Source organism: Polyodon spathula, chromosome 8 (assembly GCF_017654505.1).
Source record: "Polyodon spathula isolate WHYD16114869_AA chromosome 8, ASM1765450v1, whole genome shotgun sequence".
Taxonomy (NCBI): domain Eukaryota; kingdom Metazoa; phylum Chordata; class Actinopteri; order Acipenseriformes; family Polyodontidae; genus Polyodon; species Polyodon spathula.
In genome coordinates, this window is record NC_054541.1 from 47319269 (window position 1) to 47341679 (window position 22411).

General features: G+C 39.4%; 1 protein-coding gene across 1 annotated transcript in view; it reads right to left on the reverse strand.

Moving 5' to 3' along the window:
* Nucleotides 1-240: 240 nt before the first annotated feature.
* The window catches only part of LOC121320062 (leucine-rich repeat-containing G-protein coupled receptor 5-like), a 55524-nt gene continuing 33353 nt past the window's right edge, over nt 241-22411 (reverse strand). The window contains exons 4-18 of the mRNA XM_041258218.1: nt 20104-20175; nt 13464-13679; nt 12484-12555; nt 9746-9814; nt 9529-9600; nt 8538-8609; nt 8329-8397; nt 8161-8232; nt 7023-7088; nt 6723-6794; nt 4383-4454; nt 4156-4281; nt 3371-3516; nt 3039-3122; nt 241-2819 (exon numbers count right to left, since the gene is read on the reverse strand). Of these exons, the coding sequence (XP_041114152.1) occupies nt 1732-2819; nt 3039-3122; nt 3371-3516; nt 4156-4281; nt 4383-4454; nt 6723-6794; nt 7023-7088; nt 8161-8232; nt 8329-8397; nt 8538-8609; nt 9529-9600; nt 9746-9814; nt 12484-12555; nt 13464-13679; nt 20104-20175 (2368 nt within the window). The 3' untranslated portion in view covers nt 241-1731. The remainder of the gene's footprint in view (nt 2820-3038; nt 3123-3370; nt 3517-4155; nt 4282-4382; nt 4455-6722; nt 6795-7022; nt 7089-8160; nt 8233-8328; nt 8398-8537; nt 8610-9528; nt 9601-9745; nt 9815-12483; nt 12556-13463; nt 13680-20103; nt 20176-22411) is intronic.

The window sequence follows — 22411 nt, forward strand, 5'->3', positions numbered from 1 at the left end:
TAATGTATTCTAGGTTTTTTTCTAGAAAAGTTAAAAGCACTTTGAAAGAGCAGTCTGCTCTCTGAGTGCAGCTGTAAAGCAGAGTTTTGGCAGAGGGATGTAAGTTACCATTTACACTGTGGCACAGCAAGAGGAAAAGTGCTCTGCTCAGCTTGGCTTGAGCTACAGCTTTGTGAATAGATCTTTTTTTTTATATATATTATATATATATATATATATACATTTTCTTTAGAAACATACTGGTAGCATTTAATTTGGGATTTATTCAAGTGTCAAGTCTTCATTGTTCATTGCCACTTACAAATAACCAAACTCAACATATAGACATAACTTCATATACTGTTCAAACACACCGAACTTCAAATCAATACTAAAGCTTACCAACTGAATTGCAGTGAAGTAAGAGATGAAAAAAAAAACTTACATTGTAAAGAGCAAGTATAAAAAAAAAAAAAACACACCAGTTACCTTACATAGGACAGTATAGAGCTTGTTACAGTAATAGAGGTGTTTTTTTTTTACCCTGTTAAACAAAGCAAGACCAGCATGTTCTGTATGATTGTAAAATTCGGTTTGCCAGTATATTTGATAGTACCGTATAGAGGTTTAGTTGCACTGATCAGACATGCATCAGAATAGAAAATAGGGTCTTACTTCATGCCATGGTAACCCTTTCAGTCCTGAATTGTTTTTGTCGAGCTGAAGAATAAACTCCTTGATTGAGTACACATCAGAACACGAATGTAAGGACCTTTACATTTACCATGGTTTGTCTTGTTTTTATTTTATATAGGCTTTACCATACCTCTATGGGTCTGACAATGCTTATGTATGATTTAACTTACTTTTATCTGCTTTATTACACTGCGCTGCACTTTTACAAAGGTAACATTTATTTGAATGTTGTACAATGCTGTACAGCATGTTCGCACGTGCTGTGTACGTTCCAGTACAAAGCTACAATGAAGGTTCAGACAAGTGCCTTTGGAATGGAGGTTGGTTGTGAGTCCAAGCCTTAGGAAGTTTTGGTTTAGGGTAGACGTAAGTCTCATATAAGTGTTCAGGAGTGTTTCCAGGGTGTAGGTAAGTTAATATGAAACATACAGAGCTAAGTTGCTACAATGAAATGTACCGTACATGGGCTGAAGAACAGCAGAGGAAATAGAAAACATCACAAAGATATAAGCCCATGTCTAGCAAACCCAGCTGAGCCTCTGTAGTTCTGAGCAGACAGAGAGAGAGAGAGAGAGAGACAGGCAGGCAGGCAGGCAGGCAGGCAGGCAGCAATAATGTTGGTAATTAGTCCACAGTGCGCAGTGCTCTTCTCAGCAGCAGTTCTCAAGGATCACCTTACAAGCCTTACAAGCCCTGGCTTGTGTTTCAACCTCCAGGCTCTTATTTGCATTGCAGCTACACAGAATAATTGCCACGTATTAGCTAATGTCCAAGATTCTGTGAGCTGTATTTTGTTCATGGGAAAGCAATGTCAATTCAAAATGGGTATTGAGGACTGAGGTGTAACGGTTCATAATCTTGGCAGACCAGATCTGAGAAGCACTGGTCTGTTAACTGGTGTAAAAATGTTGCAAAAAGACTTGTTACGTCATGTTAACTTACTGAGTGCATGGTCTGGCAGCTTTCACAGATTTATTGAGGAACCTACAATGAGTTTTTAATCCCAAAGATAAAGTCAGATAGCAACGACAGCTACAGGATATTCATGTTTTTTTTCTAGTGGCAGGGAACAGACGCTGCTGATTGGGAGTGGCAAGCTTCAATGATCTGGGAGGCAGACGAGACAGACTTGCTCTCTGGTGCATCACCTGGGTTTTCTGACCTTGTGAAGGTGACCAGCGCCTGGGTGGAGTCGCAAGACTGCTTCTCTGCATCCTCTGAGTTCAAGGAGACCAAGCTGCTCTGCTTGGATTTATTTAACAGCTGCGTCTGCTTTAGCAGGATGCCGAGGTCCTCCTTGAAGTGCGGGTTGAACAACATGTAAAGCAAGGGGTTCAGGCAGGCCGGAAGTGGGACAATGACCAGGAGGATGGACTTGATCACTTCGGGGCTGATGAAGGACAGGTTGAGCAGGGAGGAGAAGGACAGGAAGGCGACGGGGAAGTAAAGGAAGCAGTTTGCGAAGAGCAGCCAGGCCACGTGCTTGATCATGGAGCAGTCCCAGAAGTTGTCCAGCTCGCCCTTCTCCAGGCTGCAGTACAGCCTGGTGTAGGTGACGGTCATCACGAAATAGCAGAGCGAGTTGAGCAGAACCAAGGCCACCATGAAGCCCAGGCTAGATGGCTCCCCGAAAGGCAAAGGCAAACACAGGGAGGAGATCCCGTACTCGCCCACGTGGAGCAGGGGCAGGACAGTGATGGCCAAAGCCAGGATGAAGCAGAAAGCGGAAACGATCTTGACGTTGCTCTTGGTGGACTTGGACTCCAGTTTTTTGGCGCACTTTATGGAGAGGCCACGTTCCAGCGCAGCGGTCGTCAGTAAAAAGGTGCACGTCTCAGAGCTGAAGACTGACATGAACCCTGTGATCCTGCAGCCAATTCCGCTTTCCCACCACGCCCCGTATTTGGCAAAGCTGCCGAAGGTTAAGGCATCGACGACAGCCAGGACACCACTTGAAAGCCCCATTAGGCTGTTGACAACTGCAAGCAGCCCTATGAGGTGCTTAGCTGGAGATATGTAGGTTGGTGAAACGAAGACAGTTACAGCCACCAGACCATTGCACACAAGTGACAGCACCACTATAATCCACACTCCGGTGCGAATTAACCAGCTGCCAAACAGGTGATCACAGGGCCGGAACGGACCTGGAATACAAAATACAGCACAAGCGTTTTACAGCATCTCCTTATGGAACAAGCCATTTACACGGAACTGCTTATGTTTCTAACATTTAGATTGCTTTTGTTTGACAATGACGTGTAAGTAGAGCTGCTTTGACTATTCACATACAAATGACATGATATAGCATGCTTTCTGCTAAGATGGGAGGACACACCGAATTGGTGCTAGAGAGCTTACATTACCTGGTGCTGGGGTGCACTGGACAGAGTGGTGAGCTTTTGGGTCTTCTTCAAAGTCAAGAAGGAAGTCCTCAAAGTCATGTTCTTCTGGAAACAAAAACAACAGGTTTTACGAATTACATTTGCCTAAGGGATGGTTTCTGTTTCTGTTTTTTTTTTTTTTTCCTGCACTTTTCTCATTTAGGCTTCAAAGCAATGAACTTCGAGTACGGGTCCCACCTGGATTTTGTCTTCAGTAGAAGACACACATTCCACAATGTTTTATTATTATTATCGCTGTTGTCTGTTACAGGGAAGTATTTTAGACTCTATTAAAATAGTGAGCATTAACACACCCTGACTGAGCAGAATGCCGCTGTCCTTCTTGACAAAGTGGTCGGTGCTACGGGTCTCGTCTTTGTCCCAAGGATTGGACATTTTGTTGTGGTTTTCACAGGATACGAATGCACAGCACTGGAAAGCGTACGGCATCTCCATAACCCTGTGAAGAGAAAAAGAAACACTTGAGAAATGAACAGAGGTGCAAATTCGACTGTGATCACAGTGAGGAATTCACATGTTTACACAGCAGTGAAGACTATGGGGTCTCTTTATACACTGTATCTTTTAATATTTCTCTAAATTGTTCTGTCTTATTTATTTTATGTTATTTTAGGCAATTTATCACAAAAGGGCACTATATAAGAAATAATATATAATAATAATATCTTTATTTTTATATAGCGCCTTTCATAGTGGACCAGCATCACAAAGCGCTTTACAGAGGTAGGCTGTCAACAGTGCATTATATGCAGAGTCACTTACAATAAGACATTGATTTAACATCTCATCCGCAGGATGGAGCACAAGGAGATTAAGTGACTTGCTCAGGGTCACACAGTGGCAGAGGTGGGATTTGACCTTCTGGTTACAAAGCCTGGACTTTAACCACTGGACCGCACTGCCTCCCCATATTAATTGATAGTTAATTGGTGTTTTTTTTACAAAACACAGCAAAGGAAATTATCCAAGTGCTTAATCTCTGATTGAAAACAGATAAGCAACGGCAAAAATCTATTATTCGTAATACCTTTTAATTTAACAAATAAATGAAAGAAAACATTGCGTTGTAATCCATTACCTCAGTTTTGGAAAGTTTTCCGCAGATAATAGCTCCTGGAGGTCTGTGTTGCCTGCTAATTTAAGGTGTGTTAATCCGTGCAGTCCAGTGACAGGAAGAGAGGAGAGGAGGTTAGATGAGAGATCCCTGTAGAAGTGGAACGACAGTGATCAGCAGATTAGTGGCATGTTCAGTATTCACAAAGAAGCAAACTGAAGCCATCGCTAGGAAGTACTACCGATACTTACAGCTTGATTAACGAAGGCAGATGGGAGAATCCATTGGGATGAACTGCACATAACTTGTTCCAAGCCAGGTCACTGTGAATAAATATTAAAATAGCAATGCAGCTTATTAATGTGATTCATAAAAAGTGCTCACAGACCCCGATAAGACTAATCTTAGGTTATTTATTAAAACATAGACTGAACAACACCACTACATTATACATATTTTGCACTACATTCTATGGTCTTTACCCGGCCCATAAATTAGTTCACAGATAAGTGGAGAGGCTGACCAAGGGGAAGCCATGGGCAGGGGGGCAGGTTAGCTGCCCTCCCCTGTTAGATGAAGCCAAAATGCAGGTGGAGGCTGACCCACAGCGGGGATGTGATGGATTGGGGTAAAATATAAATCCTTTCCTTGCCGATCGTTAGGCATATCGTTTATCGAAGGACAAATAAGATACTAGCCATTTGATTGATGATCTCACCTGGTATTGGAAGCGCTTGATGTCGTGAGTTCTCTAACCTTTGCCTCAACCACCACAAACATAGTAATATGTCACAATGGGGTCAATACACTAAAACCCCTGATTTTGCAGTACTTTAATTAATTAATCCTACTGGTGCTTCCCACAGGAGTGACACTGACCCACTTTTCACAGAATCTTCATTGTATGTAGTGATGTTAAAATTAGATATTTTACTGTATTTATTAATATCTGCCTCTGTTGAGATCATTAAAACAGATCCCATGATTGCGGGACACAGTACTTGAGATTTCTAAATGTAAGACTCTTTTCAGAAATATTTTTTTCACATATGCATTAATAAAATTATCTTTATCCTGACCTAAGTAAATCAAAATGATTTCAACCAGAAAATTCCAATCTATTATTGTACACTAACCCTAACCCAGAGACTGTTGTTGCCCTGGTATTTTGGCAGGGCTGTAATATACAATAACATTTGTTCATATGGGAACTCTTAACTGTCAAGGCTAGAAATGTGTGCAATTATTTTTTGCTTCGTAAATGTACTGTTGTTTGTTTTATTGTTAGCGTGTCATCCTGAATAAGAGTGCCCTGGCAGCGGCCAACAGGGCATTTTTTGCGTCTCTCAGTATGCCTTCTGGTGCAAATAAATAATACATATTAACTCTTAACCTCTGGTACATTTTAGTTCTGGTCACAGTCATACCTCAAAAATAGAGTGAAACAACAAAAGCTTGACAATTACTCCCCTACTATCCTCAAGTAAACTTCCAAATGACAGAAACAATAATATAACATGTTCAACAGAATAAAGTGTATTGCTGGTGATTACACATACCAGAGTAAAACAAGCAGTGTATATATAGACCCATGTAGGCCAGCAATCCCTAAAATGCACAGGTGGAGATCTCCTCAGTAACTGGCATATAAACTGTGATCATCTTGTAACTAAAACGGATCCCATTTGAGTGTAAACGTTGCGATTTGGGTCTCAGATTATTAGATGTGTGTAGGTTTCGTTTTCTGTATCCTGGCTGCCAAATCACGTCCTGACTCATCTTCCAAAGCAAGCAAGCGTGTTCATTTCACATATGAGGCCTCAATTAACCTTCCATTGATGGATGAATGGCCCTGGTACCCTATTTGTAGCCTCACATATATATACCGGTATTGCACTGCAAGCACATGCATGCTTCCACTTGTATTTTGAAGGCTACATTTCATTTCCTTCTTGCATTTTACTATCCTTAATAAAACATTTCTTAAATCATTCCTTAAAGTTTTGTGAACGGGGCACCATGAGTGGTCTTTTTTTATTATGAGTTGAAGAAATGCAGATGTTTTTAATTTATGTTAGGTTTATAATACGAACCACACCATCCATGTCAAGAGTTTATCAAGACTGACAAGTGCAGGCACAGGACACAGGAGAGACTGCCCTTTTACCTACGTTACCAATAGGGCACTGTAGCCACTGAGAGAGTCCAGCGAACAGCAACCAGACTAATCCCATGGCCTAAAGGAATACGCTGCAAAGATGATGGATCTGAATTCATTTAGCCTCAAACACACGTATAACTAAGGGTAGGAGCCTCTTCCTTACACAGAGTAGCAAGGGTAAGGAATGGGTTAACTGGCCATGTTGCTGATGCTGAATGATTGACAGCCAGAGAGTTGACTAGGAACTGGGTGAGCACTGATGGGCCGAATGGCCTCCTCCTCTTTGTATATTTTCTTAGGCGCTTATTGTACTTGGCATCTCTGCCCTCCTATGCAGATGCATGGTTTGTTATTGGATATTATAAGGCAGTTTTACTGCCAGAAGTATTCCAGCACACCCTGCAGTTTACAGTCAGCAAGTGGTACTTACAGCGATCTCAGAGCAGTCAGGTGCTGAAACGTGTTGGTCTGGATTTCTTGAATTTCGTTGTGCTGTAGGTCACTGGAAACCAAAACAAAGTAGCAAATAAAGTCACTTGTGATTTTTGATGTTTTTTTTTTTTTTTTTTTTAACACAAATTTTGTAAATTTCATGTAAAAAGTTGAACCCTCTTCACTATGTTCGTGTTTCAATAAATATATATATATATATATACTATATATATATATATATTATATATATATATACATATATATATATATATATATATATATTTTCTTTTTAACTTACATTTTCTGGAGCCTTTCACAACCATTAAAAGTGGGCAGGTCCTGAATCAGGTTGTAAGACAGATCTCTGCAGAGAAGACAGGAGAGATTGGTTTGTTTAGGTAACCTTGTCTTTTTGGTCCTCTAACTAAAAAGAATGATATGCAAACACAAAACACAGAACATTTTAGAATTTACTTGCAGTACAGACCGAGCCATGCGTCAAGGTTTGTTGTGTATTTTTTTTTTATGACTAGTGTGTACTGCAGGTCCAAAACCTCTGGACTGTTTACCCCATTTAGATCTATAAAAAGCGTGGTGGAGGAAGGCTTATTCCAGTATGTTGCGTGTGTCTTGCTATCCCCCATGCTGTTACCCCAGAAAGAATTCTGTGCTGATGTATATTTTAATTCAACAGCAGCGGATCCAACACATGCGCAATTTTAAAGTGCACAATGTTTTGTTTGGCATATTTACAAAGCAAAGTGTGTGTGTGTGTTTAAAATAGAACTGACAAGGCAGTAACATGGAAGCAAGAATGGCGAGGCTCATTCAAAAGGGGTATAAGAGACATATAACCAACACCAAGTCAGAGGGGAGCGTTAGCCTCGCCCCAGGTCAACTTTTGAATGGTGGTGCGTTCAGTTTAGTATTTCAAATGATGTGTGTTATGATTTAATTACCTATTACTATGTCAAGTGTATTAATATCTGACATGGTGGATACTTTTAGCTTTTGTTTTTATTAATGAAAAAGATTAAAAACATCTATTTGGCCAAAAAAAACTAAACAGTTTTTATTCCTGGTGGTCTGAAATGTTTCCGAAATGTTGTGTGCCTATATTAATAAATATGGCTCCAAGGAATTGCCATGCTTAAAGTCACGCCTTGGCACATCTAAATAACTCTTACTGTTACTTGACTTTGAGCACACCAGCTCTTGGCAGTGTTGGGCCCAACTGGCTAAGTATTTCCTTCCTTGGTTTTGCCATGCTTATTATAGACGTTGCACAGGAGATGTTTTTATAAGGAAACTAAGTGCCCAAAGCAGGATACCCTGCAAATGCTGACAATTGAAAAGAGCCATTAGCCTGTTACTGCAGGGTTAAAAAAAAAAAAAGACATTGCAGTGGTTGGAAACAATGCCACGATATGACTTACAGAACTTGAAGGTTCGGTAACTGCTCGCACATCTCTGCGGGAAGAGCGCTTATCCGCGCCCCGGTCAGGGTCCTGATGAAATTCAAATAAGAGTGTTACGTCACGGACATGGGTCCTTGACAGTTTCTAAAAGCCACATGAATCAGACTTTAGTGGCCGAGAACTTACAGGCTCTCCAGACTCTTGGTCCCTGTGAGGTCAGGAAACTCAGTGATTTCTGTGGCTCCGTTTAGTGACCTGAAGTTACAAAAACAAAAGTGGGAGATGGACGCAGTTAGTAAGCAGGATGTGCAACACGGAGCCACTAATCGAGGCTCCGATTAATCTCAAAAGAGGAGTGAAAATAAACGCTGAGAGGAAGTGGACAAGGATCTTACAGCGTTCTCAGTTCGGGTAAGTGCTGGAAAGCAGATTTTCCAACAAACTGGATAGGGTTGTCATAGAAAAATCTGTCAATAAAGAAGAGTTCAATGAATTACTTATGAGTAGCTATGTTTAAAATGCAGGGTGCAGTTGGCTAGTTTGTGTAAAACACATCATCTAATGAAGATTGTTCAAGGGCAACGTATCTCTGTTTCAGTACAGTAGTTCATATGTAATCAAGTCCAGTATTCAGATGAGTAATATAAAGTCTGCCGCCTGTTCTGCTAATAGAACCAGGTCCTGCTGGCACTGAAACCAGTTTCAGTTTAAGTCTCTGAACTCAGTGATCTCAGTCATTACCTCTATACAATGATGTGAAAGCTGGTGTACTTTTCCAGAGGTTCCTAACATACAGTGGAAGAGTATAAGCAACTTGTAGCTCCTCATATGAACAACTATATGAATATAGATCGTTTGTTCTATCAGGCATCCATAAATAGCCAGAAATGTAACAAGCTTTCATATTTGAAGTGTGATTGACGCAAAAACATTTAAAGCTACCAGTGAAACCATCAATAAACTATAAAAAAGAAACCATTTATACATTTATGTCACAGATGAGTTGTGTTACTGATTATAAACTACAATTAAAACCCATATGCTTATACCATCTGCATGTAAGGGTCCATATAATGTCACGTCATGATAAATGCATAAGCTTGTTTCTTATTAAATTACTTTTTTTTTTTTAAATGCAAAATGCCCAATTATTTTACCCCCGTTTTTGTCACAAATTCAGACTGTCCAATGACACTGCCCCACCACTGAGGCTTGAGCTCACCGGGCACTTGGCCAGTAGGGTTTGCAGTCCCTGTTGATTGTGCCTCACAAATCGACAGGAGTGCCTGTTAAATGTGGCATTCCCCATGGAATCCACAGCAAAGAATATGCAACTGCCAGGACATTCATTTTATTAACAAGAAATCCAATCACTTTAGAACTTACATTGATATGAGAGAAGGGTTTTCCATAAAAGCTCTTTCTGGGATCGACTTAATGTTGTTGCTATGAAAACCACTAAAACAAACAAACAAACAAATAAACAATAAAACGCAAAATTATCACTTTTCATATCTACGAATGCAATTGTTTAGTTTTTTTTCCTTCTTTTTTTAATAATAAATGCCAGTGAAATGGTTTCATTAATATTGTAAATACTTACAGTTCCTTAAGATTTATCAAGGCTTTGATGGCAGTTGGAAATTCATCCAGATTATTGTAGTTTAAATCCCTGTGGGAAATGAAAACTGGAATTAATGATAGGGTTGGAAACAGAATACCAGCGCATTACATTGCAGAGTGTATACATGGGCAATGCTGGAGAACATTAAGCTGTGCCACAGATGATTCTATGGCTTTGTTCACAAAAACACAACCAGTTCTACCTGTTTGCTACATCTTAACAGTCTATAAAAGACATAGATTTTTAGCTGTGGTAAACTGCATACACCTTTCTTTCCTAACAACATCGGCCACTTTCCCCTTTCGATCAGTGTCATACATTACTCAGAATGCAACCTGTGTTTTGGCTAGGTTAGACTGGTCTAAAGTAAGACAGCTTTATGCAACAGGCTTAGCTATGTGTCTTTAGCAAGGCTGACTTAAAGAGTAAGTAGCAGGGTTCTGAAAACGGCAGCGTCCTGCACCCCCATCTGTTACTACTGTTTAAATAGCGTACCTCCCATGTTCTTTTTATTCTTAACATCCTGACAACTTTTTACACTTATACCATTAAAGTCTGTTTCAAAGCTTTTTTCACAATGGCTGCTCTAGTGCACTGATAGTGTAAGGATTATTGCCCACATTGTCAGTAACACAGCAAGATCTATCTATGATGTGGTACGGAATAGGAAAGTCAGAGCACTTACGTTTTTTTTTAATTTTATAATCTCTCTTCCAGCAACGATTTAGAGGACAGATCTCAAACCCCAGTGCACTAGAGCGGACATTTTGAAAAGAGCTTTGATAAGACTTAAAAATTATAAGTGTAAAAAGTCGTCAGGATGTTAAAAATGAAAAATTCAATTACAGGTACGTTATTTAAACAGTTGTAGCAACAGGTGGGCACGTGTGACGGTAGACTTTTAGGGACCCCGTTCTTACTCTTTAACATTACACAGAGTTTCAAATGCTGGTTTATCTTTATGCAACATTGTTACTACAAACAGGAAAGACATAATGACAGACAATGGTGAGAAACCTTTCTCTGTAAGAATACCATGCACAGGCAAGCGCATACTGTATTAGTCAACTGCTTGTTGGCAAGCCAACTGAAAATGATATAAATAAAAGGGCTTCCTTTTACAAAACACTTTCTGAATGAAACTGCACAGTACATAGTAAGCTTCCCTGTATTTGTACCTTTTCTTCCTTCTCTCAGAATAAACAATAAAGCGCTTCCCACAAGCGACTTCCTGTTAGTACATATCTAGCCTGCCTGCCTTTGATTAACTAGGATATGGGTTGTCAGAATTTAGTTCACATACTAGACCTCTGTTTCCCTGCTTAGTGCGATATCCTCAGCTCGTTGGAACGCTGAGGGAAGATCTGATTGCTGTGCTTCACTTCCTGCGTTAAACAGCCAATGTTCTGAGAACCTGATCACACTGAGGGAACCCATGTTTCTTGAATTGCAATATTAAAAAATAAATAAATAACATTAAATCAAAGTCCTGTGCACGTCGTCTTTTATGATGGCGTAACCACGGCTTGATTTTTCAATGTTTTCACTTGATTTTTCTGTACTTCTATCAATAGAAAGTCATCTTTCAGGTCCTCACATGGTTTCAATTACAAGCAGTGATCCTTTTCTGGGGCACAGGTGGTCCTGTATGATAGCCACATTAGTGTGGCTCCTCTGTTTGACCAGACGCATTAGTAAACTTCCACAGCGTCAGCACAGCAGAAAAGGCTTGCAGAGATTGTGAAAATATCATTACATGAAAATGATTTCAGTGTGGTGCTCGACTGGCATGCAATTCGTAATGAAAGGGGCACTTGCATGTATCACCAGTCCAACACGTCTATCTATCTGTATACCCTTCTATCTGTTTATGTTTAATTTCACCTGTAACTCTTAACTATGACTAATAATATAAAACAGTAACAAAAAAAGTCTTTCCTGTTTTACTATTAAACTGTTTGTTTAATTTATTACAGTATGTACATGGACACATTTACTGAAACCCACAGAAAAAAAAAAAAGTTGGCAAATATGAACTCCCATGTTGGCATCTGAATACTTGGTATGGTTAAACAATAGGAGAGTTAGCTGTACTGTTGTTGAGGTTCACTGTTTCAGTCATCACCCTCGTGACCTCTGTAGAGCTCTCCGAATCATGTTTGTTTATGTCTGTCCCTGCGCAAGACATTGTCGCCTCTCTAGTGGACATAAGAAATATAGCATGTGTTCTTCTTGGCACGTCTTACTGGTGGGCTTCTTCCATTAACTACGAGGGCCAGCGTTGAAGGAGACAGGTTAGACATGGCTGTGAGAGCTCTATTGAGCCCACAGTTGGATTTGAAACCAGCATGTGGTGACTGAAACGGAATTTGATACAAAGTGAAGCTAAACACAAATATATTAGTTTAGATAACATAAAATTAGTAATAACATTTTTTTTTTTTTTTTGGGTGCATTATGGGTTTGGCGTCTAACGATCCAGTGGTTACACAGCAAACCAAAAAAAAAAAGTGACATAAAAACAACTGGATATTTTCAACAGCATGTAGCCAATATGCAAACTCCTTCAGGACTAGAATCGAAGCACCTTTGCAGTTCTGCTACAACAAAACATTTCTGTTTTTGCTGTTTTTTAGGTGAATTGGAAATGATTTTGTTGATACGTTCTGCATTTTAATGAAAACATTTAAAGTGAAAGAAGTCAGAGGTCAACTCACAAAGTCTCAAGGCTGTGAAGCCCATCAAAGCATTTCTTTCCCAGGGAGTGAATTCTATTGTTATGGAGATGTCTGCAGAGAAACATTAACGGCACGGTCAGGAAAGAACAATGCACCCAGCAGGCTTAAACAAACTTTTCTCATTGGCTAAGCCCAAAGACCTTGTGCCTTGCTCCATGAAAATAAGGCACCCTCATTACATGCAAGTCATGCCAAATGTACAGTAAATGAAAGTTAAAAGCTTTCAGCTTCAAAGCATGTGTCCTTTTCTCATCCGCAGTCCAATTCTGGGATTGCAATAGCAATACAAATCGACCATGGATTGGAATGAGGAGGGGGTTCTAGATCCAAGCCCAGCACAGACCACTTGAGTAACCCAGGATACTAACATTATTAGAGATTATTAACATTATTAGTGTGCTTTCTTTTTTTGTTTTACATTAATTCAGGCTATGCAAACATTTCAAACAAAGTGCTATATATGCCTTGGTGTACCCTGGTTTGAGCTCACATGGTCTGACTGTACAGCAGCTAGAACACTGGGGTCACTTTGAACATAAAGGTAGCAGCAACAACGTTGCACCTTTTCAACCTTTGTCTGCATATTCTCGGTTTAAGTATAACATACTAGAAAAGGACCAAAGAACTGAAATATCTTAAACAGACGACCAGTGATAATATCGCAAATGCTAATAAGATAATATAACTAATGCTAATAAGATGTAAGGAAATGGATTGCAAAACCGTGGCGCTGCCAAAGGTATAAACATTCATAAGCTCCAGGTTTTAAATGCTGCCCCAAGGCAGTAGTGGCGTCAGTTAGAGGAAGGATGTTTATCGGCACACCAGACACACACACATACTTAGCCTGTTGCTACAAAACAGAGAGACATCTAATTTCTCTGCACAGCCCGGCTGTTCTTATTAGCTTTATCCCAGTTAAAATACAAAACAACAACAGCCTAATCAGCCACACTTACAAGACAACCAGACTGGAAAGGTTTGCGAAGGCATAGTCAGGTATGCGTGTTATTTTATTCAGGGCTAATGTCATGGCCTGCAGGGAGGACAGGCTGCTGAGAGCCTGCACTGGAACCTCCGTCAGGGAGTTGTCGTCCAGCCAGAGGTGCCGCAGGGAACTCAAGCCAGAGAAGCTGTTGTGCGGAACGCTGTAGATGTGATTGGCATCCAAACGCCTAGCAGAGAAAAAGACGCAAGAGAGAACACACCTTTACCACTTGCAATTAAAACGTGTGCTTTCAATAATAATAATAATAATAATAATAATATCATTGCTTTATGCTTTAAAATCCCAGTTCTGCCTTTCACTGACATTCTTTAGGGTGGTTGCTGTTTTTTTGTACCGTACACTCTCCCTAATCTGAACCAGTTGAACCAGTTGGTTTCAACTCATTGTCATCTGGTTTGGCAGCTTTACTGGTTTTGGTCGAATTGCAGCTACTATAACTGACTTATTTATTATGTATGCATTCATTATTTAACCAGGAATAAACCCTTGAGAGCAAAGCCTCCTTTACAAGGGTGTCCTGGCAAGATGACCAGCAACAGACAGCAGTGCTTTCACATCACTAAAATAAACAATGTCATCCATTTATTCTGGGATTGAAACATTTGCACTCTGATAGATCTTGGAACCCACTCATTAAAGGTCATAGTCTTAGTCATTATTCTACATCTAGCTGATACATTTCGGTTATTTATCTGATGCATATATCATATCCTGGATACTCTGGATCAGACTACCCCTTGCCATAGGGGGCGCTGTGGCTAAATGCTCATCAGCCAGCACAGGACCTGCAAGGTACTTGATAAGTAAGTGTAAGACTAGATAGTAAACTGTACTTTGGTGTATTAACCTGCAACATCGAGCCTAGGTAACCTCTCAACAGACCTATTACAGTTTTACACACTGGCCAGTGGTGCGGTTGCCTTCTACAGTTCAGCAGCGTCCACTTTTAAGAAGCCAGTCTCTGGCAGTGATGGGTTTGAGGGGGGCATTCTCATACAAATCTGGCTGCTTTGTTCATTAGGCGATCCATTTTTTTTTTTAATTGCTCAGGAGAGGCATGTACAAATTAAAGAATAGCCACAATAAATGCAGCTCTTAACACAATTCCTACTTTGAATAAAGCATTAAAAACAAAGAAAGAAAAAAAAAGTCAAAAGTCTCTAATCTGGCATAATGGGTTTTCAAAATACCTTTTCAAATGTAAATTTTTCTTAAGGGAAGAAAAAAATGAAAAAACTCAAGTTGCTTCGTTTGTGGGTTCTCATTGGGATAGACGGTTACACTACTTTATATTAACAATACTCTAATCTCCAGGGATAACTATAGTTAATGAATATCTGAGAAGACTCATGAGGGTTATGCAACACAGACAGAATAGGTTACTATAGGTTACTACTGGTGCTGCCATAAAAAGTAAACCAATAAATTTGTATTTCCTAACTGCATTGTTAGTTATTAAGAGCATATATAATGAGGCCCATTTCACATGATGCAGGATTGCGTCATATTATTATTTGGGCATTACGACATAACATCAGTCATCTCCTACTTAACTGCAACTCAATATAACATAGGTGATCTCAGAGGGAATATATTTTTTAAATATGACCATGTTAAGGAAATAAATTGATTAGTCATTGTTTCAACACCAGGGAGGGTATCCTGTAACCTTCATGAGCGTCTATAGAGTTTCAGTTTGGCACCTTTACAGTCAAGTACTTCATGGAGTTTTTGCAAGCCCAGAGGGCCCGCTAAAACCTTAAACAATCAAAACGTTATATTTACACGAGTAAACCAAACAATAATAGATTTGAAAGCCATTTCAATCCGCTAGATTTTATTACTTGCACTCTGAAAGTATGTATATCGGCAAATAAAAATAAAAATTGAAAACATTCGATTGGGGGTGTTGAAATCAAATGCCAATAACATACTTTAAAAAACAAAAAATTAAATAATGTACATCTTTCAGGATTTCAGATTCATCTAAATAAAAAAGGCAAGATGAAGGTTTTCTTTTTTTTTATTTGTACACAGACACCAGACTTGATGGTCAGAATCGCAGTGTTTGTACAGTTGAGCTCAGACTATAAAAGAATGGACACATTCATCAATTTAAATCAAAATGCTACAGACTTGCATGGGGGGGCTGGCAGAATTGAGTGCAAAATATACAAACGTATCGGAGCTCCTCTCTCAGGATTGCTTGTACAAGTTCCAAAGGTGCTAAAACAAGAGCAGCCACTTGTCCAGACAGACCAGGCCCCACATGCTGATCTCTCAGAAGGCTCAGGCCAGCTCAGTGGAGCCAACCCAAGCCCAGCGTCTGCAGCTCGGTCAGAAGTTTCAGGCCTATCGTTTCTGACAGACCGGAAGCTAACAATCAAACATTTTTGTTCGGATGTATATCACTAGTAGAAGCCTTTGGGACTGAAGAACACCCTTGTAAGAGTTCTCCTTGAAATATCTTCAGCCTACAGTAAAGCATGGAGGGATTTGTTTTGCTGATTGTTTGGGAGCAAGCTTGTTATCTGCAAAAAAAAAAAAAAAATCCCCCTAGCCTAAAAATCGAGCTGAAGTGGAGTCTCTGAGGAGCAGAACAGCATCTCTCAAGATGACACAGCGGCTGGACTTCACAATGAGTGGAACAGATGGAGCCACACTGTATTAATGGAAGGCATACTATTGCTCTGGCTTCATTGTTACCAGTAAAACTATGATTGGGTATGCATGGATTTCTTTAATATATTTTTTCTTTATATATGATGCAGTTTGTATGCACAAGGGTTCTAGATTCACCATGCTTGGTTATATTTTGCTGTGCTTTTGCCATGGTGTACCACAAGAAGCATGTACGGGAAAGCTCAGTAGATATGCATGTTTGCTACAGGGGATTATGAAGTTACTACATTGGGAATCGCTGGTTTAATTTAGTGCTAATGTTCAAGGCAATTATCCACTTGTAGTCGTGGCAGTTTCTTTATCTGTGGAGGCGATGGTGTTAAGAGCTCTTCACCTCACACCACAGACAACACTACCCCTTACTATGTGTTCCAAGATAAAGCGAGCATTTCTGGCAGGACGATTGGCCTCGTAAAGTACTGAAGCAAGGTTACAGGGATTACACTGTTGAAGCACCCCTTGAGGTTCACGTGGTCTGTGTGTTAGCTGACATGAAAGGAACTGGAGCTGCCTGGTCCATTTCAAAACCAGTCAAGGTTCTGTCAACAAACAATCAAAGCTGGATATGGTTAGACTGTCTCAAGGCTGTCCGAATCCCAAAAGAATAATATTAAAAAAGGGCATTTTATTTAAACAATATAATAATCTGTTTCGTGGAAACTTGTTTCAGTTGTTAAACAGGAACAGAAATGACAGTGTATTACAGGAATGGCACGAGACAGTTAAAGTGCATTTAACTTTCGCACAGACTTGGGCTGTTTGGATAGTTCTTTTAAATGCAGCATATTGTAACTGGTGAATGCTACAGATTTTTTTTTGTACTCACGAATCACGTTACTGTGCATTTAAATAGACTGCAATTATTGTGCCAAGCATGTACTAATTGATTTTTTTATATGTGGATATATAAAGTGTTGTCATCTTACCCTGTGCCAAAACCACTAAACTGCGCACACAAGTATTAAACTGAAGTGATTCGTTATAAACGGCTGCATATATTGTGATACCCAATCACCCGCACTATGCAGTTACTTGTAGTCTGCCAAGAAAGTGTCTTTTGAAGTAATATAGTTTATTTATTGTTGGAACACGTATATTCTCATGATGAAATGAATACTTTTAAAAATAGTCTACTGTATCTGTTTATTATATCATGAAGTGTTGTTAATCATTCCTGGATATTTGGCAGTTTTCTTCAGGGTTATATTACATGGTTATATTATGCATTTACCATAGTTCAGCCTGGTTTGCCGTGTTTATTAACCTGCCATACCTCGCTATTCTTTACAATGCTTACCTACCCTTTACCATGCTTTCAATATGCTTAAAGTTTATTACACTTTGCTATGCTTTTATTATGGTAGTCTTTTGTTCAGGATGAGTAAAAAGTGACTGCCTTTTGCCGAGTTTCAGACCATCTGCACTGCCTCTCCACAAGCTTTTCATTGTGGTGTGTCTGTTATCACTGCTCACTCCTCCAGAAGTCGTTCAGCGGGTTGCTATATTTAAGAAAAGCAGTTGCTCATTGCTACAGTGTTCTTTTTGCAGGTGCATTTTGGTTCTAGAATGCGCTTTCTGATGTTCCTAACCAGACTCTCTTTGGAGGGAATTTATCTGAAGTTTTTCATTCTACACCTAGGATATTACTACAAAAGCATAACGTTTCAAAATGCACAAGCAGGTGCATCACCATCTCCCAAAAATAACTTTACAGCTTCAGAACGTTTATTTATTTATTTGTAACATTTTCCATCGTAAAAATGTAATATATCGGTTATATGTTATTTCTCTGGGTATTTAACTGGCTTGTACAGGCGACAGGATGCTCCATGAAAAGTATTCGTATTTTAATCAGATTTATGTTTTAGAAGTTTACAGACACACAAGACCAGCAATAACCTAATGCTTACTAAAATTACAAAAGAAACATAGGTAAATGTGTATTATAACAAAACAGAACTGAAAATGCTTTTTACTGACAGTATGTGAAATATTAAAAAACAATGCCTAATTATTTATATCAATAGGGATTCTGGGTTGTGCTTGTTATAACTGTTTTTGTTAAGGTTACCACTTCCAGGGAGGTCTGTGCATTCTTCACCAGCATGGTAGTAGTTTCTGTAATTTCTTGTGTTGACATTTGTTGTAGGGACATAGCATTTTGACACAGGTTTCTGGCAGAAACACAGCTTCTCTGTTTGCTGGTGAGTGTCAATCTCCGACCTAACATGTGAACTGCTGGGCGGTATTTATAAACAGAGCTGCACATTGTTTATCATGGTTATAGTTTTGCAGTGTCTAACATTGCCAGGTATGCATTTTCAGTCTGATTGTTTTTCATCAAGCACAAGAGTTTTTTCATTGGAATTCCAGTGTTATATCAGAGCCAGAAAGAATCATGAAGACAAGTACGTTTACAATACTACTCTACAAATATGTGAATGGTATTTTCAGTTTTTAATGGACAATTATATTTCAAGCAGTGTTGCAGCTGCAAGAAATTTAGATACAGGTAGGCTACAAATGCTTTTAGGTGACAAATTAAATAAAAATTATAAATTATAATTTATAAAAATTATAAATTAGTGAAGAGACCTTATACTGGACAGTGAAGTACAGTGCGTGCAGAATTTACTGTCACCGTGGCCAGACCGCAAATAAACCTCATTTAAATAATGGGACATTTAAAAAAAAAAAAAAAGGTTATTTCTCATTGTCAGAGTTGTACTGGGAGATGGAAGGTGTGGATTACTGTTGCCTGCTAATTACCAAGTAGGTTTATTTAATATAAGCAGCTGTATAATTATTTGACACTTAACCAGTAATCTACTTAGTCTCCCAGTTGAACCGCTCTGATTCTCACGCTGCAGTCACCTCTTTACCCTACAAAAGAAGTTACCTGACGAGTCACACCTGGTGAGAAAGCCGGATAAAACAGCAGGGCAAGTCACAGCTATTGTATCCCACTGAATAACTGTGTTCATTTAGTTCAAATGTTTCCCCTCTTCGCTGGAGAGAAAGCCTTTAAACCCCTTGTGCCTACCTGTGCCCCCCCCCCCCCCAAACACAACAGGAAACCAAAGATCAGTATTACTAAAGATCATTTGGAAAGAACAAAAGGCATCCTCGACGCCCTCAATCCAGTAACCCATCTTTCAGCAGACAGTACCTCTAGTGCACTGCCTCAGGGATCTTTCATCTGCTCAGTCTATTTTACAGCTGTTTCGCTCGCCCCATTCAACACTGCCACTCTTGTGTTTTAATGGTCACTGGATACCACTTGCTTACTTGGACAACAGAACCCAGAGTCTTTCTCTTCCTGCGCTTTGTACAGAGGGAAGCATTTAGGTAACAAAGGCACCATGAGAGTAGCTGTCATGTTATTTAGGAAGCCCTGTACAACATGCATCAGAACCTGGAACTGCAACAATGGGCTGTCTGTTCACTTGGCCTACCTTTGGGCAGAATGCTTATGGAATAATGTGATCTTAGTCAGATATTCTGCATGTGTTCGAAAAAAAGGAGACAAAAAACAAGGGATAGATTCCAGCTTGGCTACCCTGAAAGGTAGGCTGTATAGAATTCCCTTATCTCCTTTTTTTTTTTTTTTTAGTTATCAAAAGGTAAGCTTTCTTTCTATCCAAGTCTATTTAGACTCATTCTGCTACCTCCCCCCAGCTTTACCCCTCTTACTTCAGATGATAATTAAAAGACAGAGTTGCTTTCAGCTGATCCACACTGATAAATGACAAACAGCAAGTACAGAAATGAGACTGATGGCCTCTCGGTTCTCAGCGATGGCTTTTAGAGAGAGATGCTGCCTGTCAGGGTGTGCGTTCCCTTTGTGGAGCGAGCTGAAAAGGTCTGGTTCTCTGATTTCAGCAGGAGCATCTTACTGAGGTACTCACAGAGACTGGAGATTACGGAGATTCTGCAGTGCTTCGCTAGGGACCTGTCTTAACTGATTGTTCTGTAGCATTCTGTATAGAAAACAAAAACATTGAACAGAAAGGGTCAATTAGGAATCAGCAGAAAAGAAGCGCTAAAGCAAACGGAGGTCATTATGTGAGCTGAAACTGCCTTACACAGGGTAGTTAGTACAGTGTGAGGGATGAACCTTTTCAAAACTGGGGAACAACTGGCTCAATATCGGTATGACACTTTCTAAAACTGTATATACGGTCTATCTCTTTGAAAAGTTCATTAATAATACTAACTTGCCAGGTGCTGCACGGCTACATGATAAGAAGAAAGAAAAGGTAAACAATAACACCCTTAATGAGAAGTTTTCATTATGTCAACCTCGAAGTGCAGAACTTGTAAAAGTTGCATTGTAAAAGTTACCTGTTTTCCCTCAACAGCCACAACTTGAACATTTTTCAAGCCCCTTACTTACCCCTTAACACCAGAGTGTAACCATTAACATGTCCCTCAGCAGCACTCTGCCCTTAGATGACATCGGTACCGATTTATGTAAATACCACAATGTTTAGTTTTTAAAAAATCAGCAGGAGGCAATGACTGAAACAGAAAAGTATCTCTCTCTCTCTCTCTCTCTCTCTCTCTCTCTCTCTCTCTCTCTCTCTCTCTCGTTTTTGCTCAAGATAGCTAACTTCTCAACGTTTTGGTATGTTTAACATGCCTTTGTCAAGGGAAAGTGTGTTTGAAAACAAACAGTGGAGGTACTTGAAGGCTTTTGAAGTCATGGTAACTACACTCACCTATTTCTATGTAAATCTATTAATGTGTTTATGATGTCATTTAGTACATAGTTAATGATGTAATTATCTCCTATTCATTTCTATTTAAACCTTCAGGCATCATGGTATGTCTATTAATCCATTTATTTTCCTTTACTCTTCTGTATTGTACATTATCTAATTGTATTTCTTCTAAAACTACACATTGCAGGTCATTCTTGTTATGTTAAATCTTCTGTAAAGTGTTGAAGCTGTGTGTAATATTTTGTTTTCAATGGAAGTACTGAGAGGTCAATGCAGACAAGGTTTACAAGGTTTATTATTATATATATTATATATTATATATATATATATATAGGTCATAAAAAGAACACTTTTGGAGGAAACGTGCTTTTTCTTTAACTTTTTTTTTACATCACCAATAGTTTCATTTATTTTTATGAGGGTCCCACTGAAAAGCCAGATGTCGCATCACAAGTGGTAATAAATTCAAACATACCTCTAGTCTTAGCATGTGCATTTAACTATTACAGCTTATTGGTAGACAGGACTGTAAAGGATTACAAGCTGCTCTTGATATCAAAGGCTTTCCTTCTTATTAAAACAGGTAGGAACCGTAACAGAGCCCTTCATGAAGGCTTTTCATATAGATCGCACTTCTGCCTGCTGTTAGCAGCCCATTTTACCGGATTGTGAAGCGCCTCCCTACTGGGAAATCCTTTGCTTCACACCGCGCCACAGATGACTTTGCTTGCACTGGAGCTCACTGCGCACATGCGGTTTGCAAGGCTGCTGCAGCTGAGAGATGCACTGACACGGTAATTACTGACTGCTGTTATTCTGTCACTTGATAAGTAGGAAGGGAAACGCCTATGAACTTGAGCACGCACCACAGATGCAATAGTGAGTTGATTGTGATGTCTAATAATGCCAGCTGTGACTCCCCTGCTTGCTTGAGCAGCGGATCAGTTAACCTCAGCTGAGAAACAGAACCCGATTTCAGTGTCCTAACCCTGCCTCCTTCATGCTTGTTATACTGTGGTCTGTCTCCTGCCTTACCCCTGGAGGCACTTGAGCTACCTAAGGGAAACTTGTGCAAATCGATCACTTTGGTTTTGATCGTAAATTTGATGTTTTACATAAAAACTGCTTATTTTTGTCAATCGTATCGTAACCTTAGTGCTGTTTAATAGCAAACAAAAACAGAAGCAAATAAATTTTAATAAAGCCACACTGTGGATAGACTTACAGAATATGTAAAGGGCACAGTGACTGATCTGGCCCCATACATATTCTCCCAATACAATACAATAAGTCAGTGCTGTCCACTTTGCAATTTGGTTGATATGTCATGTTAAAAAATAAATAAATAAATAAATTAATAAATAAATAAATAAATAAATAAATAAACACCCTACCCGCTACATATGTTTGATTCTGGAAGTTAAATGTTGTAAATATTGAAAGTGTACTCTAGAATTCTGCGATTGATCAGTGTTCTTCAGGCAACACAATC